Source organism: Mesoplodon bidens, assembly GCF_964165515.1.
Source record: "Mesoplodon bidens genome assembly, chromosome: 3".
NCBI lineage: Eukaryota > Metazoa > Chordata > Mammalia > Artiodactyla > Ziphiidae > Mesoplodon > Mesoplodon bidens.
In genome coordinates, this window is record NC_138178.1 from 25,517,343 (window position 1) to 25,543,657 (window position 26,315).

At 37.2% G+C, this 26,315-nt stretch overlaps 1 protein-coding gene across 1 annotated transcript in view; it reads right to left on the minus strand.

Annotated features, from left to right (window-relative positions):
* TASOR2 (transcription activation suppressor family member 2) overlaps nt 1-26,315 on the minus strand; it is a 68,778-nt gene that overhangs the window by 27,252 nt on the left and 15,211 nt on the right. The window contains exons 3-14 of the mRNA XM_081229223.1: nt 18,809-18,954; nt 18,417-18,512; nt 17,248-17,320; nt 14,148-14,239; nt 12,789-12,926; nt 12,512-12,642; nt 12,411-12,430; nt 12,211-12,310; nt 10,040-10,140; nt 6,346-6,449; nt 2,896-2,968; nt 2,736-2,798 (exon numbers count right to left, since the gene is read on the minus strand). Coding sequence (XP_081085349.1) covers nt 2,736-2,798; nt 2,896-2,968; nt 6,346-6,449; nt 10,040-10,140; nt 12,211-12,310; nt 12,411-12,430; nt 12,512-12,642; nt 12,789-12,926; nt 14,148-14,239; nt 17,248-17,320; nt 18,417-18,512; nt 18,809-18,954 — 1,137 coding nt within the window. The remainder of the gene's footprint in view (nt 1-2,735; nt 2,799-2,895; nt 2,969-6,345; nt 6,450-10,039; nt 10,141-12,210; nt 12,311-12,410; nt 12,431-12,511; nt 12,643-12,788; nt 12,927-14,147; nt 14,240-17,247; nt 17,321-18,416; nt 18,513-18,808; nt 18,955-26,315) is intronic.

Sequence of the window (26,315 nt, forward strand, 5' to 3'; positions counted from 1 at the left end):
CCCTGGTGGCGCAGTGGTTGAGAATCTGCCGGCCTTTGCAGGGTACACGGGTTCGAGCGCTGGTCTGGGAAGATCCCACATGCCATGGAGCAACTAAGCCCGTGCGCCACAACTACTGAGCCTGTGCTCTAGAGCCTGCGAACCACAACTACTGAGCCCACGTGCCTAGAGCCTGTGCTCTGCAACAGGAGAAGCCACCACAATGAGAAGCACGTGCACTGCAATGAAGAGTAGCCCCCGCTAGCCGCAACTAGAGACAGCCTGCAGCAACGAGGACCCAACGCAGCCAAAGAAGGAAAAAGAAAGTAAATACTAATAGTTCTCATCACGAGGAAAAAAAATTTTTTTTCTATTTTCTTTAATTTTGTATCTGTAAGATATGATGGATGTTCACTAGAATTACTGTGGTAGTTGTTTCATGATGTATGTAAGTCAAATCTTTATGCTGGTAAACCCTAAACTTATACAGTGCTGTATGTCAATTATATAATATCTCAATAAAACTGGAAGAAACGAGAGTTACAACACAAGCCAGTTGAACTAAAAGAAAGTAAACCCTAAGTAACCCCCAAGTCTCATGGTAACTACTGGTATATATGTCATCACCTTCTCTATCAAATGAAATTTTTTAATATTATGTAACTAGACTGACTAGTCTATATTTTACTTCCTCTCCCTGGTTCACTCTCTGACTGAAATGCTAGTTTTTCAGCAAATCAATACCCTAAAGGAAAACAGTACAGGGAAAAAAGAGAAAAGGTCAGGTCACTGAGAAATAGGTAATAAAATCCTAGAAAAAGTAATTTATCAGTAATAAAAAACCCACAGATAATAAAGACCTTTGGTGCCTACTAAACTGAAGTATGAATTATACCATTCTTTCTAACGAAAAAGTAACTGCAAAATTAAGAAACCTAGCTGAATACATTTATACTTGAGCAGGTATCAGGAAAAGAATGGCAAATAAAAATAAATAGGAAAATGTGGCTAGCAATTAAAATAAAAATTCCTTTCTCTGCAGTTCATTTAGAAAGTAACAAGGAAAAATAAAACATGACAAAGTTCTTATGTACTACTAACAGTCCACAATAAAGCAGTAGTTTTCTAGACAACTTCATTATTTCAAGAATTTGGAAAGGCAGAAGTCAGAACGATTTGTAACAACAGGCTATTATGAAATCTAAGAAAAAGAACTTTTTAAGTCTGCTAAGTGAAGAGTCACTCAACTTAAAACAAATAACGACAGCACTGAACATTTCTGAGTGACCAGAAATAGAAAAGTGTCTTAATGAACTAGAGGAGGCTGTGAACATTGAACACAACACTCCAATGTTTACTCAAAAAGAAATCCTGTGCTGTTCAACACCAAATGGTACAGGAACTAATGTTTCTTATTCAAGTGGTAGTGTACACCTAAAAATAAGAATAAAGGCAGAGCTCCTGCATACGGAGGGAGGCAGTGCGGGAACAGAGCTGGAAGCCAGCTCAGAGTCAGCTGTTTGACCTCAAGTTTAAGGGGCAAGTTTAAGTTTCAGTTTCCTCGTCTTTGAAATGGTCATAATAAAAATACCTACTAAGAAAAAAAAAAAAAAAAAACCTACTAAGGGCTGTGAAATCAGTTGTGCCTAGCAGAATACCAATGTAGTAAATGCTTGAAAAATGCAAGCAGCTATTGCCATTATGTTATTATAATTGGTAATATTTTGCTTATTCCAAAGAGGTGATGCCAGTAGTTCTCTGCTTCGAGTAGCTGAATACAATTTAAAAACATCAATTAAAAAAAATTTTTTTTGGATTGGTTGTAACTTTATAAATACTATATACTATATACAAATTATGTTTAAACATACACAGTGTGATTATAAAACAATGAGGAAATTTTCGTCATATGACTAAAAGAAATGACTCATTTACTTTCATTTATTTATTTGCTCAGCAAGCATTTATTATTTTTTAGGTGCCTGACATTGCTAGGCAGTAGGGATGCAGTAGAATACAAGAAAGGCAGGCATTAAATAGTTATAAAAATAAATATTTAAATTATATTGGTGAAAAGCCTAGGGGTCCTAATTGAAGGAAGAGTGGTGATGGGAATAAATAAAGTAATATTTAAACTGACACCTGACAGCTATGGGTAAGTGGCTAGACCAGTGCTTCTCCTCCAATTTTATCCATTATCTACCCCCACCAGAGAGAGCCTTTCTAGACTTTGTTTCCTAACTGCCCTCTGAAATTCTAATACCACAGATATACTGTATATCTATTTACATACTGCAGGAGCAATATTTTTTGCCCCTAACAGGCAATTCCTGGTCCTGGCTGGGGGGGTGGTCAACATCATCCGATCAGGGGGAAGGAGACAAGTAGTCCAGAGAGAGGGAAGTGCTTCTGTGAGGACCTTAAGTCCTACTGACTGGGAGAGTATGATAAAACCATCTCCTAGCTCTTGTTGTTCAATAACAAATGAATCCAGTTTTGGACATGCTGAATGTGAGGACCATCTGAGACATTTAAGTAGAAAGAAATGTCCATACGCAGGTGGATATCTGAGCATGGAGCAGACAGGAAAGGATAAGCCTACAAAGAAAGGAGATGAAGGATTAACCAGGGAGAGTAAAGGAAGAAAGTTATTTAAGAGAAGAAAAGAGTCACCAGGGTCATATGCTGCTGAGAGTTTAAGATGAGGACTGAAAAATGGCCCACAGGTGCTGTGAACTGCCAGTCCTGGTCCTTACCTGCTGACGGGGATGAATGGAATAAATGCAACCCGTGAAGACCCATCTGCTCCTCTCCAAAACCTACACAGAATGAGAATCAGAAGAAAAGTAAGGTTGCTGATCTTATACAATAAAAGTAAACATACTGAAAAACATTTTTTCAAAAAGTTCTTCTTACTTGTTTCTGACATTAAGGCTGACGACGTAAGTAAAATGAAAAATTCTCGATCTTCTAAGCATCTGACGATTGCCTTAAACATAAAATAGCAAGAAAGAAGATTCAATTCATCTCTCCTTCTCCCTCTACCACATTGTTCAGTGATTTTTTTTTTTTTTTTTTTTTTTTTTTTTTTTTGGTACGTGGGCCTCTCACTGTTGTGGCCTCTCCTGTTGCAGAGCACAGGCTCCGGATGCGCACGCCCAGCGGCCATGGCTCACGGGGCCAGCCGCTCCGTGGCATGTGGGATCTTCCCGGACCGGGGCACGAACCTGCGTCCCCTGCATCGGCAGGCGGACTCTCAACCACTGCGCCACCAGGGAAGCCCTGTTCAGTGATTTTTAAGCTCATGAAAAGTTAAAGAAAAAAATTCTTGAAATGTCAGTATTTATGGGAATCAGGACAATTTTGTCCCCAGTATCAGAAACTGCAAGTTCCTTAGCATTCAAGTAATCTTGGCCTTGTTTGGCCTATTATATGGCTACATATAATAAATAACTAGAACATCACGGGTTAGTTTTAGGATAGTGTTCAACTACATAACAAATCAATCAGAAACAACGTCTTTCATTTTTTTCACTGACATGTTGGACATTTCATACTGCTAAGTAGCCGCTCTGTTCCCATTTAGCCACTACGAATTCAAGGTCAATCAGACCTATGATTAACATGTTAAGCTCATTTTAATACAAAACATATCAGAGAATCCTGGAACTAGAAAAACTGGAAGATACCATCCATTAAAAGAATCCTTTCTACAGCTTCCTAAGAGATGAGTAATAAAAGGAAATAACATCATTAGGTCCCCCGGTTATAAGAAATGCAGATGAAAATAAATACTACTTTTTTCCCTCTACCACAGTCTTCAGTGGCATCTTCAGTCATTCTAAATCACAGAGATAACAGCTCTTCTTACCCATTAGTCACCATTTCAAAAGCCTATATGCCCTTAACAAAGATAAAATTCAATGTCATACAATAATTTGTCAGTTAAAAAAACAGAATAAAATATACCACTTTATAAAGTGATAAAACATACTTCAAAAATTGACAGGTCATAAGCCTACAAATATGATAAATCAATAAATTATTCAGCAACAACTCAAGTACGAAAAAAAGACTTCTAATTATTTATTGGAACTAATTATGAGACTGAAACTTCACCCACAGGAACAATCACTATTGTGAGTCTCCATACATTTCTATCACAGCCTCTATGCACTGGCTGGTTTACATTTTTGTCTCCTACAGTCTTATAAGTTCCTTGATGGCAGGGACTATTTGTCTTTTTGCTTCTGGCACACAATAAGCACTCAAGAAAGAATTACTGAATAAATGTATCAACAGTTATATATACCCATATCTTTGGTATTTATCAGCAAACAGATGTAATTCTTGTTTTATTTTTTTATCGGTGTAAAGAGTAAAAGTGACAATAATTAGCTACATTATTCTGAATTTTAGTTTTGTAATGTAGATGAAAGTAAAATCCTGTATCTGCTTAAAACTGTACATTTCTTTATTCCAAAATATGTGCAAATAAAACAAATATGTAGTGTATCTTATTAGTCTCTCAAATTATGCACTGAAAGGGCTATATAAAATTCCTATTTTAACCTTTGTGGGGAAAAAAATCATAGAATCTTTGAAATATCTACTTCCAGCCTTTTCTATTTACACACAGAAAAATCCAGCCATACATGTCTTTACCACCTTTTAAAGAAGAGACCTTCCTCAGTACTGTTCTTGAAGTCCAGTGTTGTAGGTACAAGGGACATTTACTGCTCGTCCACTATACACCAGGCACCAAGATGTCAAAGATGCTTAAGACATGATACCTACCCTCAAGGAGCTCAATGTCTAGGTAGGGAGACTGATATGTAAAGATTATTCATTATAAAATGAGGCAGGAAAAGCAGCCTGGAGCACTGAGAGGGAAGGGCCTCATGTGATAAGTAATTTCTGTAAGTAATTAACACACAAGCTGTGAAGTAAAGCTGGGCACTGAGTCTCCTGAGTTCAATACCAGAAGCACTCACAAGTAGGCCCTTCACTAATGCATTTTCTGAAAGTATCTTTGAACTTTCTTCCTTTTAATTTCCAAATATAAAATGAACTACACTACTTCAAAAACACATAGCCTATAATCCCAGTCGATATTCAGTGGTTATCTGCTCAGCATCCTGTGTCACCCACTGCACCTCCTTACTGCAGAATGGGGGGCACTGACCTCGCACCCAGTTCTGGAAGGTGGGCTCTGAGTGGCCTGAACTAATCAGTGTGGGCCATTCCCTTTCCAGTTACTGTTGAGAGACATGCAGATGATGGAACTGGTCTAAGGACATAAGCCATGGTTTGGAGGACGGGTTCTCTCTGGATGCAAAAAGGAAGCACGCAGCCCTGTCTGGCAGCCTAGGACAGAACTATTGCACAGAGGAGGGAGAAGCTGAAAGAAAAAGAGTCCTGAGCAAACAGCACTTGAACTTGCTTTACCATCTAAAACTGAAAAGTAAGCCTAACAAAGCTCTTTATTGTTTAAGCCAGTTTGAATTTCTGTTACATGCAACTCAAGCGTCTTACCTGACACTACCCCCAAGGCAGCTCACCTATCTATTCTGTTAATTTACTGGTTTCATACTGTCTACTATCGGGATAAGTCCGTTGTGCCACTAAAGGGCTGAGCAGACTTGTTTGGTCACTTCCATCACGCACACCGTTTCCTTTGGGATGTTTGGGAATCACTCACTATCAGGTCAGCATCTACTCCTATCCTCAGACCGAGGAGCCCTGGTTAACATAGTGGAGAGGTCTTTGGATGTTACATATTTCTCAGTAGAATCGTGCTTTTCTACACTATGAAAACAATAGAAGCAGCAACTTTTCTTTCTTTATACACCTATGTGTTGACAAGGGTCACTTTTAAAGAAATATCCCACAAATCAATCTCCTTTGATTAATGCAGAAATACTAGGGATCTACTCAATTCTTCCATCATAAAACAAAAACAACAACAAAAAAGGATTTGAGAAAAACTGTCCTCCTATACTTAAAACCAGGAGTATGAACTGACTAGTGAGACACAAAAAATGTAAACTAAGATACAAAGGGGATGAACATGTTAGCCAATAAATATCATGTCAATAAATATTAAATGATAAACATCCTCTTAAGGGAATTTCCTGGCGGTCCAGTGGTTAGGACTCGGCACTTTCATTGCTGTGGGCCCGGGTTTGACCCCTGGTCAGGGAACTAAGATCCCACAAACTGTGTGGCGTGACCAAAAAAAAAAAAAAAACATCCTTTTAAGCAAGCTAAAACAATTCAATCTAGGCAGAGCCAACTAATAAATAGATATCAATTTCTCAATTTAAGGAAAACATAACCATAATATTTTAAATTGATGATTCTTACCAATTGCTCCCTTTTAATGTACTCTGTTAGTTTATCTACTTTTCCCCCTTGTTTGTTGGACAGTTCCACCTCATACAGATTGAAGAACATATCTTGGCAACAGACTGTGGAGAAAATCAGAAACACAGAACATTTCTTCTTTTAAAATGCTATTGTGAAAAATTCCGTTTCTCCCTAGACCACCGTGTGGCTGACAGGGTTGGTCTTGGTGCTCCGGCCTGGTGTCAGGCCTGAGCCTCTGAGGTGGGAGAGCCGAGTTCAGGACACTGGACCACCAGAGTCCACCCGGCTCCATGTAATATCAACCGGCAAGAGCTCTCCCAGAGATCTCTGTCTCAACGCTAAGACCCAGCTCCACCCAATGGCCAGCAAACTCCAGGGCTGGACGCCTCATGCCAAACAACTAGCAAGACAGGAACACAACCCCACCCATTAGCAGAGAGGCTACCTAAAATCATACTAAGTTCACAGACATCCCAAAACACACCACTGGATGCAGCCCTGCCCACCAGAAAGACAAGATCCAGCCCCACCCACCAGGACACAGGCACCAGTCACCTCCACCAGGAAGGCTACACAAGCCACTGAACCAACCTTACCCACTGGGGGCAGACACCAAAAACAAAGGGAACTATGAACGTGCAGCCTGCGAAAAGGAGATCCCAAACACAGTAAGTTAAGCACAATGGGAAAACAGAGAAATAAGTAGCAGATGAAGGAGCAAGGTAAAAAACCATCAGACCAAACGAAGAGGAAATAGGCAGTCTACCTGAAAAAGAATTCAGAGTAATGATAGGAAAGGTGATCCAAAATCTTGGAAATAGGATGGAGAAAATATAAGAAACGTTTAACAAGGACCTAGAAGAACTAAAGAGCAAACAAACAATGATGAACAACACAATAAATGAAATCAAAAATTTTCAGGAAGGAAGCAATAGCAGAATAACTGAGGCAGAAGAATGGATAAGTGACCTGGAAGATAAAATAGTGGAAGTAACTACCGCAGAGCAAAATAGAGAAAAAAGAATGAAAAGAACTGAGGACAGTCTCAGAGACTTCTGGGACAACATTAAAGGCACCATCGTTTGAATTATAAGGATCCCAGAAGAAGAAGAGAAAAAGAAAGGGACTGAGAAAATATTTGAAGAGATTATAGTTGAAAACTTCCCTAACATGGGAAGAGAAATAGTCAGTCAAGTCCAGGAAGTGCAGAGAGTCCCATACAGGATAAATCCAAGGAGAAACACGCCAAGACACATATTAATCAAACTATCAAAAATTAAATACAAAGAAAAAATCCTAAAAGCAGCAAGTGAAAAGCAACAAATAACATACAAGGGAATTCCCATAAGGTTAACAGCTGATCTTTCAGCAGAAACTCTGCAAGCCAGAAGGGAGTGGCAGGACATATTTAAAGTGATGAAAGGGAAAAACCTACAACCAAGATTACTCTACCAGCAAGGATCTCATTCAGGTTCGATGGAGAAATTAAGAGCTTTACAGACAAGCAAAAGCTAAGAGAATTCAGCACCACCAAACCAGCTTTACAACAAATACTAAAGGAACTTCTCGAGGCAGGAAACACAGGAGAAGGAAAAGACCTACAAAAACAAACCCAAAACAATTAAGAAAATGGTAATAGGAACATACATATTGATAATTACCTTAAATTGTAAATGGATTAAATGCTCCAACCAAAAGACATAGACTGGCTGAAGGGATACAAGAACAAGACCTGCATATATGCTGTCTACAAGAGACCCACTTCAGACCTAGGGACACATGCAGACTGAAAGTGAGGGGATGGAAAAAGATATTCCATGCAAATGGAAATTGAAAGAAAGCTGGAGTAGCAATTCTCATATCAGACAAAATAGACTTTAAAATAAAGACTATGACAAGCGACAAAGAAGAACACTACATAATGATCAAGGGATCACTCCAAGAAGATATAACAATTGGAAATATTATGCATCTGACATAGAAGCACCTCAATACACAAGTCAAATGCTAACAGCCATAAAAGGGGAAATCAACAGTAACACAATAATAGTAGGGGATTTTAACACTCCACTTTCACCAATAGACAAATCATCCAAGATGAAAATAAATAAGGAAATACAAGCTTTAAACGACACATTAAACAAGATGGACTTCACTGATATTTATAGGACATTCCCTCCAAAAACAACAGAATACACTTTCTTCTCAAGTGCTCATGGAACATTCCCCAGGACACATCATATCTTGGGTCACAAATGAAGCCTTGGTAAATTTAAGAAAACTGAAATCGTATCCAGTATCTTTTCCGACCACAACTTTATGAGACTAGATATCAATTACAGGAAAAAAAAACTGTACAAAATATAAACACATGGAGGCTAAACAAGATGCTACTAAATAACCAAGAGATCACTGAAGAAATCAAAGAGGAAATAAAAAAATACCTAGAGACAAATGACAATGAAAACATGACCCAAAACCTATGGGATGCAGCAAAAGTTCTAAGAGGGAAGTTTACAGCAATACAATCCTACTGCAAGAAACAAGACAAATCTCAAATAAACAACCTAACCTTACACCTAAAGCAATTAGAGAAGGAAGAAGGAAAAAAAAACCCAAAGTTAGCAGATGGATAGAAATCATAAAGATCAGATCAGAAATAAATGAAAAAGAAATGAAGGAAACAATAGCAAAGATCAATCAAACTAAAAGCTGGTTCTTTGAGAAGATAAACAAAATTGTTAAACCATTACCCAGACTCATCAAGAAAAAAAGGGAGAAGACTCAAATCAACAGAATTACAAATGAAAAAGGAGAAGTAACAACTGACACTGCAGAAATACAAAGGATCATAAGAGACTACTGCAAGCAACTATATGCCAATAAAATGGACAACCTGGAAGAAATGGACAAGTTCTTAGAAAAGCACAACCTTCCGAGACTGAACCAGGAAGAAACAGAAAATATAAACAGACCAATCACAAGTACTGAAATTGAAACTGTGATTAAAATTCTTCCAACAAACAAAAGGCCAGGACCAGATGGCTTCACAGGCAAATTCTATCAAACATTTAGAGAAGAGCTAACACCCATCCTTCTCAAACTCTTCCAAAATATAGCAGAGGGAGGAACACTGCCAAACTCATTCTATGAGGCCACCATCGTCCGGATACCAAAACCAGACAAAGATGTCACAAAGAAAGAAAACTACAGGCCAATATCACTAATGAACATAGATGCAAAAATCCTCAACAAAACACTAGCAAACAGAATCCAAGAACACATTAAAAGGATCATACACCATGATCAAGTGGGGTTTATCCCAGGAATGCAAGGATTCTTCAATATACGCAAATTAATCAATGTGATACACCATATTAACAAATTGGAGGATAAAAACCATATGATAATCTCAATGGATGCAGAAAAAGCTTTTGAGAAAATTCAACACCCATTTATGATATAAACTCTCCAGAATGTAGGTAGAGAGGGAACCTCCCAGGAACTGAATCACAGAGCTACTCTACACCTTTCACAAAAGACCCTTCTAAGAATTACTTAAGGGAAAACAGAAGTAAGAGGGCGAGACAGAGAGTGCAGATGCATGCGTGCATATGTGTATGAAAGAGAGGGTGGAAAATAACTGGAACAAAGCTCAGGACATGCAGTGTACCATGACAGCTGAACAGACCTTTGTGCTCCATGTAATTCTGTTTTCTAAAAGCAGCTTCTGGTAGTCTGTTTTTCAAAGACGACACTTTCATTACATACTTAAAATCTAGTTCATGTGGTCTAAAAAACAAAATAACAATATCATGTAATGTAATAAACACTGAAACTACAGCTTCATAAGTTTTGATTTTCTAATATAAAGCAAACAAAAATATTATAACCACAAAAAATTCTTAAATCTATAAACACCAGGTCAAATAATGCACATATTCATAAATATTATAGATTTTTGAGTATGTGACCTCATAAACCATGGTCTGCAAATGTGTTCACATTTTCTGAATACATGCATTTCTGTTATAACCAAAATATCCAGACATGTGGAAGAATTATGCATATTGGAATGAGAATCTTCTAGAAATTACACTACGTAAGAGTTGAAAACTTTTGATAATATCGGACTGCCGACCATGCAGTGCCACAGGATGAACAGCAGCCAGACTTGCATCATTTCCCCTGACTACCTTTTCCTTCTTTAAAACTCATCTTGGGGCTTCCCTGGTGGCGCAGTGATTGAGAGTCCACCTGCCGATGCAGGGGACGCGGGTTCGTGCCCCGGTCTGGGAAGATCTCACATGCCGCAGAGTGGCTGGGCCCGTGAGCCATGGCCGCTGAGCCTGCGCGTCCGGAGCCTGTGCTCCGCAACAGGAGAGGCCACGGCAGTGAGAGGCCCGCGTACCGCAAAACAAACAAACAAAACCTCATTTTGAAATACTTGTAGACTTACAGATGCCTCCTTTCCCCCCAAATACTTCTTAATGTGTACCCTTAAGAAAAACATTTCTTTATATAACCACAAAACAATTAGCAAAAATCAAGAAATTAACAATGATTCAGGACAATTTTTTAACCTGCAGACCTCATTCAAATGTTGCCAACTGTCTTACTAAGGTTCCTTCTAACAAAAGAAGGTACTTGTTTCTGGTTCAGGATCCAATCGAGGATGCCACATTGCATTCACGTATGTCTCTTTAGTCTCCTTCAGTCTGCAACAGTCTCTTAGTCTTTCTTTATCTTCAGTGACCTTGATATTTTTGAATAATATAGACCATTTATTTTGCAGAATGTCCCTCAATCTGGGCATGTCTAACATTTCTTCCTGATTAGATTGGCAGGAGCACCACAGACTGATAGCGTGTTATTCTCTGTGCATCATATCAGGAAGCACATGATGTTTATTCCTCTCCTGGTGACATTAACTTAACCACTTAGTTAAGATGGTATCTGCAGCTTCTTCCATTGTAAAGTCTTTATTTTTTCCTTTGCGAGATATGTAAATACCATCAAACTTTCACCTACTATATCAAGCCTCCATTGATTATTATGATGTTGCCAAAATGTGATTTCCAAATTCCATCACTCTTTCTATACCTATTAGTTGCACTCTATAGTGAGAAAGAACTTTCCCTTCTCTCCCATTTACTTATTCACAGAATCCTTAATTTATTCTATGGGCTACAAATTCCCTCTCTCTTCTTAAAAAAGGCCAGTAGAAAGTAAATGATTTCTAATAGCACACCAGTTTTCATTTTCTTTTTCAATTAAAGCATGCCTAACTTTCAACAGTTTTGGGTGCAAACTAAGAATAGATTAAACAAAAAGGTATCACAAAATGCCCTTCACAGTTCTCTCTGCAGAAGCAATATTGTAATTCGTCATAATGCAAATACATGTAAAAGCTACTCTAATACTAGTCTAGGAAAATCATGAGAAAATCAAAAAACTAGATACTGCAAATCTTATAAAGACTCTAATACAATTCACTGGCTAGGATCTGTTGCATCTGTTATCTAGGCAAGTCCAATTTGTTTCTTGGGGAAAGTCAAACTTCTAGCATCAAATAAATTAATTTAGCCTGAGAGATCATTTTCCCATAAATGGATTAAGATACTAAAACAGAAAAAGTGATTTGTCAAAGATTATAAAACTAACTTATTTCAAGGCAACGGTCAGATTTAGATCTGAATTTAGGTCTCCTGTGTCATGGCCCTGTGCTCTATACATCTCCCCAAGAGTAATCTAAAACCAAGTACAGTTGCTGTATTTCACACCAGTGCCAACAAGCAAGACCTCAAAATGACAATCAAAAAAGTATACAAGCATCAGTAAAGGCACTCATTCAATACTTACAGTTGTTTTGGAACCACTGTACCGTAAGAGGACCAAAGAGTTATATCACACATCAGACAGCCTTGGATAATTAATTTCCCTTTCCATGGAGAGATGAGAACTGTAAGAAATGAGGGTAAGAAAGAAACTGATTATTTTATTTATGAACAAAACATTTACTTAAAGAAACAGCTAAAAGAACCAATAAAATAATTTCTTACCATTTTCTTTGAGTTCAAATCTAGGGGGAAAAAAAGAAGAATATTTCATAAGAGCAAAGGAAAGGAATCCAGTAGAACAAAGTATGCACATAATTACTTACATGCTTTTACGATTATGAGCTGGTGCTGCCATCTTTTTAGGTTCCCTGTACTGAAAAGCTACAATCACATAAGGACATATCTGTCTGGGTCGCTGAATAACAGTGCTGCCTGAGAGTTCATAGAGGTAATACTGAAAGAAGCAAAATAAGTATTATCAGGGTAATACTACAGAATTCCACGTGCGTCAAGTTTATTTCAACCCTACCCAACCCTAAAATTTAACTCATTAGATTTAGAAATGTACATTAGAAATGATTTATGCCCAGGTGACTATACCTGACTCAGTTCAAAGGTGCGAAAATGACTTGTCTTGTGAGAAACCTTGTTAGTATTTACAGCCACGTGGCAATCATAGCCAGAAGATGGGCTGGTATAGTTAGTTGTATAATTCTCAGACACAAACTTGACTTTTCCCTAGAATGAAAATATTAAGACTAATCAAATGTTTTCAAATAGCAATAATCTTACTCTAGGATTTATTTAAAAGTAGCCTGATAAGGAACATATACACATGTTTGCTATTAAGGTCCCGCCTCTTCATCAATAGGACCACCAAAGGCAATGCTAAGAAGACAAATAACATAAATGGTACTTCAGTGAGCAATCGAAACCTGTATCCTCTCCCCATCAAACAGCTTATAATGTTGGGCAGGGCTGGCTTCTAAGCAGTAAAGTAAGGAAGACTGAGAGCATATAGGCAAAAACTAAACAGCAGTATCCACCAGACAGGGTGGGATACGGGGGCACGAAACCAATGGTGGGGCACAATCTGACATAAGCAAAAAATGTTTGTTATCTGAGCTGACAGGCACGTTGTCTGCAGCAGAGCTACAGCACTTATCACAGAGCAGGAGAGGGAAGAGTAAGGGAGGGAAGCAGTGACTATGAGCCAATGCAATGCTACTTTCCCTCCAGTTCTTGGGGACAAATTTTGGAATATGAAGAGTTCACACTCTTAAAAAAATCAGTAGTGATAGGCTTATAACCAAAGAACTTAAGACAGTAGGAAAGCTAAAACAAAAGTAAAAACAAAACAAGACCACAGAGTATGTCCTCAAAAAGCCCCCCAACCTCTAAAATCAGAGTTTTCGTACTATTTGAGTGAAAATTCTAATTGTGTGATTCATTTATACTGGACTATTTAAGGGCATTAAAAAATTTCTGAGATCATCAGTTGCAGGTGCCCCATGCAACTGTGAACAAGGTCTCAATGTTTTAGAGATTAAAAAAATATATAAAGGCTTCTCATTTTGACAATTTAAATCAATGAATGTTGCTTTCTAAATTTATCTCATAACTGAAATCACATTGCTTTATAAGCAGCTACTTGTTTTCTGTTATTTACTATTTAAAAAGTGGCATTGTGGGACAGGGTGAGAGGAAAGCTTTTCACTGAATACCTGTTGTATTATTTTGAAGCTTTTTTTAAAAAACATATTCATAGATCATCTATTAAATGAATTTAAAAAAAGCTTTGTCCTTAAAGGAAAGCAAAAAGTAGTTTTTTTTCTGGCTTTAGATAGCTGTCTTTGGCAAGGACTATGTGTAGCAAATGATCTGCAAAGAACATTATCACAGACTGATAATCTTTCGTTTTCAAAAGAAAAATTACATAGAAGCACATTTAGTCTTTACCTTAATTAGATTAAAAATTACAACATAACCAGACTTCCCATGATACCAAGGTCTTGCATGAAGATAGTCTGAGTATTTGGAAATGTATACACCTATAAAAGTATAAAAACAGATTAATTTACACTTTAAAAAGATTATTTACACATGGGTTACCTTTAACTGAACAAGACAACACAAAAGACAAATAAATGCTAACATTAAAAAACTATTTTGAAACTGCTTACCTTTTAAAAAGTATTTGAGATATTCTAAAGGTATGGAAACATTAGACCTAAGATACAATATATCTGTTCGACAACCAAGTTTCTATTTGGGTACGGTAAGTGAAAAGGGATGAGTATCACATTGTTGGAAAAGTTTTCGTGAGTCTGTTTTTCCTCCATGCAATCATTCAGTAAAAAGGCCTATAGTAATCCGATTCTCAAGTTATTTTTTGCAGAAAATCTCAGTAAGTACTCATATTTAAGAATGTGTGCTGAGGCCTACTACACTGCAGCTGTGTGCCAGGCACACAGATGCAAAGGGAAATACAATGAGGTCCTGCCTTCAAGCAGCTTATTGTACTTGGCTGTGAATTCCAGGGAGGCGGGGGTTATATTTGTTTTGTTCACCACTGTAGCTACATAACAGCCCACTGCAGCTTAACAGAGAGAAGTGAGTCTCAAGAGGGGAGAGACTCTTTTAAGTTACGACAGGAGAGGAGGATCCCCACACGGCAGCAGCAGTGAGAATAAGGAGGAAAGGACACATTTCAGAGATATTCCTGAAGTATCTCTTTTGAAATATAAAAGACAATGGTGAGGACATGGATAGAGCAGACAGAGCAATAAACTTGTGGCCAGAAGATTGGGTTCTAGTTCCAGGTTTTTCACTTTCTGCTAATAATAACCATGTGGCTGAGGAGTATGTCACTTAAGCAGACGGGGTGGGCATGAGTCACAGATACATAAATCACAGGGTTGTCAGGAAGATTTAAAAAGATCCATAAACTTTTAAAACTATAATACACTACAGTAATGTAAAGGATTACTTTCATACACAGAACTATCCATTTCTATTTGAGCCCAAAACTATAGAACACACACAGGCAGTAGTGCTATTTTATTATTACCACCAGTACATGTGATGAAGAAGATTGTGTATTTATAGGAGCAATCCAGCCTCTATCTACTCCACCACCCTACTGAAGCCAGCCTCTCAAACATCAACAATAAACTCATGTGATTTCAGTAAAGCAGAAAAATGGCCTTAATTTTTAGAGATGTAAGCTGAGGTGTTTGCTTGTAATTCGCTTTCACAATTTTCAGAAAAAAAATTTTTTTAAACAAATGAAGAGAATAATGCAAAACATCTGTTAAACGTAGGTGATAGGTATATTATACTATGCTCTCTACTTTTTCTATGTTAGCATTTTTCATAATGAAAAGAAGGGGGGGTTAAAAAGAGTAGGGGAGAAGAAAAAAAGGTTTTAGGTAAACTGTTATTGGGGTTATGAACTTATCCCCTTTCATATCCTTTAGAAGAGCTGAACAGAAGTTTAAAAAAACATTTGTTTTACACAGAGTTACCATATGAGCCAGCAATTCCACTCCTAGGCATAAACCCAACAGAAATGAAAAAACATGTCCACATGAAGACCTGTACAAGAATGTACATAGTAGCATTTTTTATAATAGCCAAAAAGTAGAAACAACCAAATGTCCATCAAGTGCTGAATGGATACAGAAAATGTGGTACAGTGGAATATTATTCAGTCAAAAAAGGAATGAAGTACATGCTACAATACAACGTGGATGAATCTCAGAAACACTAAGCTAAGTAAAAAAGGTAGTCACAAAAGGTCATGTATGATTCCATCTACATGGAATGTCTGGAATAGGCCAATCCATAGGGGCAAAAAATAGAGTACTGGTTGCTTAGGCTGGTGGGAGTGGGGAGTGACTGATGAAAATGGTGTAAAATTGTTTGTGCTGATGGGTGCATATTCATGTTAGTGAATATGCTATAAAAAAACAGGTGAAATGAATGGTATGTGAATGTTATCTCAATAAAGCTGTTATTTAAAAGAAATGGTCAGCAGGAATGCAGCCATGAAGCCCAATAATCCTTCTCAGCGCTGATCTCCAACTTCTGTAGCATCTGACCCTGATAACACCCCTCCTTACAGCCTTCTGTTCTCTGTGAAACTCCACCTCCTGGTTCTTCATGTCCTGGACTGCTCTCAACTCCCTCTTCCTAGCCTTGCCCCATGGCCCCATCCCTTGCTCCCATCACCACCTGAAAGTTGTTCTTTGCCATCTTTGCTGCCCCATGTAACAATGTTTTTGGCTTCAACTAACACCCACCCGCTGCCACCTTGAACCCCAACCTCCAGTTCTAATCCCTTTTCCAACTATTTTTACCACCAGCAGGACAGCTTTCAGAAACACTTATGACCACCTCATTATTTCTCAAATTTAGCTCACTGAAGCAGTAGTGTTCATTTAGGTGTAAGCTCTGAGCTAAGCACTTGACACAGTCTCATGTAATCCTCACAGTAAATCTAGATGATAGTTTTATCTATTTTACAGATGAGGAAAGTGAAGCTTAAAGAAATTAGTACTAATCCACATTCTTGACAATAAGATTACCTTTCTCTTTTCACTCAACAGCTTCCCTACAATTTCCTCTCCTCCGTGTCTCTTTTCTACTGACAATATCAATGCAGTGTAAGTTGAAAACCTTACATCTGACTACTTCCTTTCTGTTACTCCTCACATTCCACAGTTGCCAAGGTGCGTCAGTTCCATCTATTCTGTGTTCCTACTGCCATTAAGATCATTCAGAAGAAATCCTCATTAGCCCCAGATGACTGCACTAAACTCTTGGCACTGAAAGATACCTTCAGTACCTTTTCTAGTCCAACCATCCTTTTAAAAAAGATAACTCCTATTAGAAAACCTTAAGTCTTAGACTCAAAGCTCATTTATATGTTTCAAGGGCTGCTTCCAAAGATGACTATTTATCATCAATGAAATGATCATTTAACATAGGTATCTTATGTAACTAACTAAACCCCACTTCACCTTGTAAAAGAGATTCCTTTTCCTTACAGACGTACCTTTCCCTGGGTCACCCAGAGTGGTGATAGCACTGCTGCCAACACAGAGTCCACGCTGACATACCAACTTTGCCTTAAACAAAAGATTGTACTTTGCTTATCATATCGTTCTTGGGAGGGTCAATGAAATAACTCTATAATCTATATACAAACTTTCAAAATACAGAATCTGTACATTGTATGCATTCATGGCACAAAGTAAGCTTATGTAAGGCAATTGTGTTTTAGTTAATATTAACAGTTCAAACTTTTTCATGAAACTTTATTATTTCTGTTAACAAAAGTGTCACCAGCAATACCAAATTAAACAAGCTCACAGATAAGTCCTCTCTTGAAGATTTCTTTTTCAATTACAGCTTGGGAATCACTAAATTTGAAAATGTCTTATCCCCAAATGCCTTTTTTTTTTTTTTTTAGTATGAATCCATAACATATCTTATTTGGAAGTTAAATAAACTCTCTAGTATTACTATATAATCCATAAGTTATATGCTAATGTTAATTATTCTTTAGCAAATCTATCCCTGTTCTTTAAAAATCATGACCCCAACCGAAATACTACCTTTGAATTACTTTAAGTTGGATTATAGATCTCTAGCATTGCTGAACTGTATCTAGAAGCCACACACATCTCTGGAGACATACCTGCACACAGTAGTTTCCTTCTCCACAATTTAGGTACAACCAACAATATGGATGTTCAATTTTCAAAATAAGGCATGAAACAATTCCAAGTAACTAGAATGCTGAACGTGTTCATCTTGTCCCCAAAACCATCTAATTTAAACTTGAAAAACCTCCACAAGAAACAGAAAATATCTATCTAAACAATGATCGAGAACAGAAAATATCCATTCACTCCATTAAAAGTCATTATTAATAATTAAGAAATCTGTATTAATCAAAATCTGTTTTAATCAAAACCACGAGCTTGTAAATGTATTCAAGATAAAACTAAAGAAAACCTATGAAAAGTTGTAGAAATCAAATCTCTTTCATGACAAACTTTCACTGTCATTTACATTGCCACCAAACTAACAAAAAAGACCGATGAACTGGTAGTCTTACAAACTTTATAGACCTAAAATACCAATATTTAACTTTAATGATATAATGAATTTTGTACATTAACATCACAAAATTACTTTTCTATGACCGAATTCCCTTACCTGATTTTCAGTTTCAAACAGAAGAAACCCGTAAGTTTCTTGAAGTTCTTCGTGAGTATAGTTACTTGCTTTTTTTTCTTGGTAAAAAGTTTTGTACTGTATAAGGAGAGAATAATCAAATGTTATAAACATGTTATTTTGCCTTGAAAATTCATTTTAAAAAATGCATCATCTGAATTCCTCCTGCTAAAAGACTAATGAAATTTATTATTTTTCTATTCCCTAGAATATATTATAATTACCTTTCAAGTGACTATTTCTAAGGATCTTTTATCTCAGCTGAAATGTGATAGCTAAAAAGAACTAGGCTTATATATCAGAAATAATGGGTCTATTTCTTTAAAACTAAAATAAAACGAACACACAGACACAGTGTGTACCAAGCACCTCACCTCATTTAAGAAAATGTCATTTTTCACCAAAGTCACTTGACTGTACTGAAAACCATGCTCAGATGCAGAGTCCAAGTAAGAAGTATGGAGAATTGAAACTGCCCTCTGGAAGAAAGAGTCTGAACTCAAGGACACTGTCTCAAAAACTGTAAAACACAAACAAAAATAATGCAACTGTTTAAGATAACCAAAGGATGGGGAAAAGTGGCACACTAAATATCACTGAATACTGATACAGGAAATAGATCATCTATGATAATAGGAAATAATCATCTATTTCCTTCCTGTATAATTAAGACATTTACAATGTGGCTTGGCTACCATTTCTGGACTATCTTAAAAGATCTCACATGTGAAAATAACCTAAATGGATTATAACTGAGGGTGAATTACTTTTAATGCAAGAATAAATCCCTTTTGGTTTAAAGCTGGGTGCTGTAACCACACTGGGTAAAAAGCACATGCAACTGTAGTGTCAAGTTGGTGGTCAGCTACTGCTTAGACCAATGCTTCTCATTCTTAAATTTTTTTAAACCTAAGCCACATTTTGATAAACTTACCCTTCCTGTCTTCTCACCAAATCCCCAAGGAAATCTGTTAGGTTCCTTGGAAGGGGCCTACTACTGCACACTCAGCAAACACATTAGAAATCATGTTTCTTTGGGGCTTCCTCACCAGCCTGTACATGTCTAGTAAAATTTACTTCTTATGGGCTGTATTATAAAATCATCATTTTACAAAAATAAAACCTTATTACTTTTTTTGAAAGTGCTTTTTTTCAAACCATACCCATGTGCTATCCCAGAGATGCTGGTATACCCCTCCAATGAGAGGCATGTTTCCTAATTGAGAACTACTGGCTCTATCCAGTAATTCTCTTGATTGAGCCCTTGTGGTCTTGATTTTAGGAGTCCTCACTTAGCAAAAACTGAGCCTAACGAGTTCTCATAACATTTAACTATTTGATTTGTTTACTCCTTTCTATTTACATCCTCTCTATTCTCTTTAACGAGGTTGGGGGGAGGATACACACTGATTATTTGTAAATAATAGAGAGAATAATTTATGTAACACTGGAAGTTTGGGCCTTACAGTATAAATAAGTACATTAATATGGCTTCCTACTTACACCAGGACTCTGCCAATTACACTAAAGTTCAAAAGTTAAAGAAAACATAAGCTTTTTAAATTAAAATTAATTTATGAACAACAGATTAAAAAACCCTAGACTATTACAGAAATCAAAACAAACATTTCAGTAAAATTAATTTGGACTAAACTGTCTTAATGTTTCAATTCCCAAGGTAATTTAAAAATGATTTTGACACAATACTTCCTAGTATCAAAAATAAAAGATTATAAATAGCAAGGAAAGAAAGAAAAGAGGATGAAATACTTAAGAATATTCTGAAGTTGGCACATCTGATCTGTATCGATTCTATCTCACTTTTATTTTTCCTCAGTTTCACCTTCTCTCTTTCAGTATCAGTATACCAGTGCTGTGAAAAATATGGATATTCTAAAGAGATTCAAATAGCAGAACACCAGTGATAACAATTAAAAAATTATGGCTTTCTTTAGCTACTTACTCAAAACAAACTGGGAAGCCTATGCACTGCAAATTCCTTTTACAAATAATCTGTACTGCTAGCTCAAATGCAAATCAGGATTCCTTTAAAAATTATAATTTTGGAAACCTAGTATTTAATTTTTTTAAAAGGCAATATAATATTTTAAAAATCTAATTACACTATGAGGCTCAATATTTGTGAAAGATGTTGCTTACAAGTGAAAGAAATAAAAGTTGTCATAGCTTTGGAAATGACCAATCTATGATGATCAACTTCCCTAAATTCTGCAAGATGTTAATAGATTTTAAGTTTCAGAAGTACTGAATACTACATATATCCCCAATTTTGAGCATCAACGCACAATAATAAACTGAAAACTGTGAGAAATAATGCAATTTAAAAAACCCTTTCTAGTACAATGTGGGGAGTACTGCTCCCAATAAAGCTAGGACTAGTGGTAATGATTTAAAATAAACAAGGAGGAACAAGTCAGAAATGACTTATTTTGTACTTTTACACTGTAATTTCTAAAACTATTTATTTATGGTTAAAAATGCTTCCTTTTTATGTCAGCACTCTCCAAATAGCCATATGTTAGAAAAGTAATAACTTTACAGTTGGCAGAAGGAAAAGCATATCAAAAGAGAAGTTAATGGAAAACCACAGTAAATCCTGAATCTTTCATGACTTCATAATAAATGACCTCAATTATACTCTCAAGAAAGCACAAGTTTCCTGCTCTATAATGAAGGAGATAATGAGAATTTTATTGAGAAATCATTTGACATTGTCTCTTCCCACACAATGCGCTTTCATTTAACCACCTAAAACAAGTGTACAAAACGAGGAGCACTAAATAAATGGATAGTTTCATTTTTTGCTGAGCAATGCCCATGCTCTAGTTAAACATTCAAGATGATTAGAATATTAAGAGAGGGCTTCCCTGGTGGCGCAGTGGTTGAGAATCTGCCTGCCAATGCAGGGGACACGGGTTCGAGCCCTGGTCTGGGAAGATCCCACATGCCACGGAGCAACTAGGCCCGTGAGCCACAACTACTGAGCCTGTGCGTCTGGAGCCCGTGCTCTGCAACAAGAGAGGCCGCGATAGTGAGAGGCCCACGCACCGCGATGAAGAGTGGCCCCCGCTTGCCACAACTAGAGAAAAGCCCTCGCACAGAAACGAAGACCCAACACAGCCAAAAATAAATAAATAATAATTTTTAAAAAAAGAATATTAAGAGAAAGAAGAGGGGGCTATTCCACAAAGAAATCTAAAGCAACATCTAAGAAGGTAACTTGAAAAGTACCTGTCTGTAAAGCATAAAGAGTGTCCCTTACGGTTTAAGTGACCAACAGAGAGCACATGGAAAAAATGGAAGTTCAATCAAAATGGCTCTGAAAACTGAGTTAATATTCTTTCCTGTAGCACCTGGCTTTGGGCACGTTTCTCTGCCATTTGTGGATTTGATCTTAAAAGTTAGGTCAAGCTTGGGCTTCCCTGGTGGCACAGTGGTTCAGAGTCCGCCTGCCGATGCAGGGGACACGGGTTCGTGCCCTGGTCCAGGAAGATCCCACATGCCGCGGAGTGGCTGGGCCCGTGAGCCATGGCCGCTGAGCCTGCACGTCCGGAGCCTGTGCTCCGCAATGGGAGAGGCCACAACAGTGAGAGGCCCACGTACGGCAAAAAAAAAAAGTTAGGTCAAGCTTGACACAACAAGTTGGATTCTGCTCAAAGTGTCCTGCATCAATCTCCCCCATCTCAAAATCCATGACAGGGATACTGAGTGTCTGATTTCAGGACACTTCTTTCTCTCTTTTTAACTTCTAATGAGAGATAAGAAAATTATAAACCAGTTTCTGATGCTATACCACAGGTATCTATTTTCCATTCTATAAGCATCTGGTCTGAAAGCAAATAATGAGATGAACAAACGTCAACAACTTAGGTGTCACAGTAATCTAACAGAATCTAGCCACTTCGACATCTCCCCCAGACTTACATGACCACATCTCCTGTTTGTGAATTAAGCAATAGCACTTACCAAAGACAGAAACACTCAGAACCCAATAATATGTGCCATTAAAGGCCCTTATTACTAGAATGCAACCTACACCTTTTAATACTCTCCATGCCTATATACTTTATCTCCTCTAAGTAGGTCATTTGATAGTTGTTGAAGGAACAGCCCATTCTTTAATCACCTAATCCTAAAATGTATTACCCTTACCTTTAAGATATCAAAGGACTGCCAGTTTAAGATATATACAACTTTTTTAGAACACAATTTGGCAGAAGGTAACAAAAACTTAAATGGGCATACCAAATAACCATTCCATTTCTGGGAATCTATTCCCCAGAAATATGAGCATAAGTGCAGAGGTTGTATGTACAACGGTGTTCCATGCACCAACACCTATAACAGCAAAAACACTGGAGACAACCTAAATTGCCATCAACAGGGAAACACCCTGCAATTATTAAATAAAAACAAGGTAAATCTGTATATACTGACGTACAAAGATATCTATTGTATATTACTGAGTGAATAATATGCATTATATGTCATTTTGGTTAAAAAAAACCATAAAAAATTATGTGTTTGGAAGTATACAGAAAAAGATGTACAAAGATGGGAAATCCAACCGTTAACAGTATTTACACCAATGGTGATTGGGGAGTGGACAAAAAGGAGAACTTATACTTTTACCTTATATATATCATTACAATTTAGATTTTTCTTACATAAGCATGTATTACTTCTACTATTTAAAATATCTCAATTTAAAATCAAGTAAAATAAATCATAATTTCAAAGAAATACAAATAGAGCAGTGTGACAATTTCTCTTGAACACACACCTTTTCTGATGCAATTTGCAAACTTAATCACCTATCAATTTTGGACTAATAATTATAAGAAATTTGTAGCTACTGGAAGTTATAATTTTTTAAAAAGTCCTTTCATTTTACACGATCTAAATTAAAATCTAAAAAACTGTATTGTGCAACTTTGGATTCACTAGTAATAGCTTATAGCATTTAGTTTAATACCCACTCTTCTCTGATATGAACCCTGTCTCGGTCTTCTCTAACAGGGAACGTAGCTGGGAGGGTGGTCTTAATTCATTTTCACCAAGTATACCCCCAGAATTCTTGACATACTCCTGTTCTCTGCTAATGTCATAAATGCTAAAATGAAAAAAGAAAAAATTAAATCATAAAGTGAATAGTTCTATTTCGGGCATATCTACTATATAAATAAATGTTTACTGAGCATCTCGTTTGCATTAGGTGCAGTTTTGTAATGTTTCCCTTCTTTGTCAAGTCTCCAGAGCTAAAGGCTAAATTTGCTGTATAAAAAGTAGTAACACACATAAATTGAAGTAGTTTTCCCCCAATTCTTTAATTTCTAAAGAAAATTTTCTTCACAGAGATAAACAGGAATCAATTTTGCCTCATTGAAAAAAAACTTTCAAAATGGACACATTATAGAACCACACCCATGTTCTACTGGTTGGAAATAATAAAATCAAATAGAACACAAATAAAACCTCTCCCCACCCCTAAATAAGTAATATTTGATTCACCCTTCATTAAACAAAACTATTAGTGATGACTATTATGTATCTAGTACTATGCTATACCCTGGATCTTATCAAGACAAACAAGAAAAAGTCTCTATGATGGAAGTGTCTGGGTGGCCTGGAGATCTTAGAATGTGCTCACAAAATACTACTAGAGTGAGTGTGTGACCTTTGGAAAGCAAGGGCTGTGTCTCCTGGTGACAGTGGTCTCAAAGGGGAAAGCAGAGCTGGAAGTAAAGACCCTCCCAAACCAGATTACACTTGCAACTTAGAAAAGGAGTAGCAACAAAGGCACCATACTTTGAAAAACAATCCTCAGCTTCAGGAGCAGAGGAGGGAGCCCTTAAGCCTGAAAACTGCTCTGTTGCATCCCTACACTGGGCTCAAACACAACTTCAGAGCTAGAATAAGATGAAGGCAGGGAGAGTGCATCCTTTCCTTTGTCCTTGGTGAGAAAGCTTTCCCAGAATTCTCTCTGCAGGCACCCCATTCTCACCTCATTGGCCAGAACTGAGTCACACGTTTATTCCTAAAACAATCACTAACCAAAGAGAGTGGAATTACCTTAATGAGCTTAGAGTAACTAACAGTCACACAGCCCCCCACTCTCACCCGCCGAAGCTGCTCCTGAAGCATGGGATCACCCCAAAACCTAGACAAAATTGTGGTTTGGGGGAAGGGAAGAAAAAGGGAGGTGATTACTGGGAAGGCAGTCAACAACATTATCACACTAAGGTCTCAACAAGTTAGTGGTAGGTCTGCACTAGAATCCTGGTCTCCTGACTCCCAATTTAATTCTCCCCTCTTGACATAATGAATGATATAATCAATATTGCTATTTTTTCTAAAGAATCTTAAATATATCCACAGTTCTACCTCAAATCCTTTTTGAAAAAAGGTGTACTATTATAAAACTATACATGCTATTTTTTGTAAAGTATACTGTATTTCTCAAATAATGAACTGCTTGCTGTTCCTCATGTGAATCATGTTTCCACCTCTGCATTTGCTATTTCTATTGCCCTGAAAATGTATACACTAGTGCCCTTTTTTGGCTTCCTTATCATTTGAATACTTAGATTTCAAGTATCAGTGCCTCTCTGAAACCTTTCATGACATATCCCGTCTCAATGACACTGGCTCTTGGTATCATTGGGTACCCACTGTATCATGTTCCAGATTCTCCCACATATTTATAGTACTGATTTCGTTATAGATTTTTCTTCCTACCACTGGATTAGATGAAAAACTTTCTTAACTGGACCTTTATTTTCTAAATACTTTCTCACTCTTTTTGTCTAATTGTTGTGGCTATTCTATTTTTTAGGAGAGTTCTTCACCTTTATTATCTAATCCTTTCCTGCTTCCTGAATAATTTCTCTCCCTTTTCTAAAAATAGAATCTTTTCTTTTACGTAAGTTGTATTTTCTCTTTTCTCTTTAAAGATACTACAGTTTTCTTTTGTTGAAGTTTCTTCTGTTGCCAGCAGTAAATCTATTTCTACCAAGTTCCTTTATTTTCCTACTTGCTTATTCCTGCGTGGTCTCCTCTATGTTAGAGACTTCCAGCAAATGGCTGATGATCCTTAGCTGTCTGCTTATGTTTACGTGTGAGGCACTTAAAGCTAACTGAAAATCTGGTGCATGGGCACTGCTTCCTGACCAGCAGCCCTCACTATTGCAGGTGATCTGATCGTGAAGCAGCTGTTTAATCAAGTGAACTTGCAAAGTCCATATCTCTTAAATATTTTGTCATGGGTTGGTAAGTTTCCCCAGAAAAGAATCCTTTAACATCTTGTTTAGGGGAAGCATAAGCTTGACTATTAGTTCTGGGAACCACACAGAAAAAGACAGCTCTGGTTCCACTGTTCAGTATGTTGACTTTCACTTAATCCTTATTTTTACTTAGGTGTTTCACCCCTACCTCAGCTGTCTAGAGCCTGCCTAGTTCATGTCTCCTGAGTGTAAACCTTCAATCTTCTGTCAGGGTACAAGAAAGGTAGTTGTCTGGGTGCATGCGGTGAAGAGGATAGAGAGCATCAAAATTATAAAATCTATCACCCCTTCTATTTCTATTCCACCCATATTCCTGCCCTGAGAAGTACTTGGTACCTCTAAATCCTGAGCCTTTTCCAGATTCTGTGGAGGGAATCAGCTTGCTTCTCTTGTTGGCTTACCTCTCTTCAGCCTTCAGCATTCTCTAATCCACTAAATCGTTTAGTAATTGATCACCTTCTTTTGTAGTTTCCCAAATACTGATTTCATTTATTTTCTCCTTTCTCACTCTCTTGATCTTTGTGGATTTATGTCTTTACTCTTTTACTATAATCTTAGTGGAATTTCCAGAGGAGTG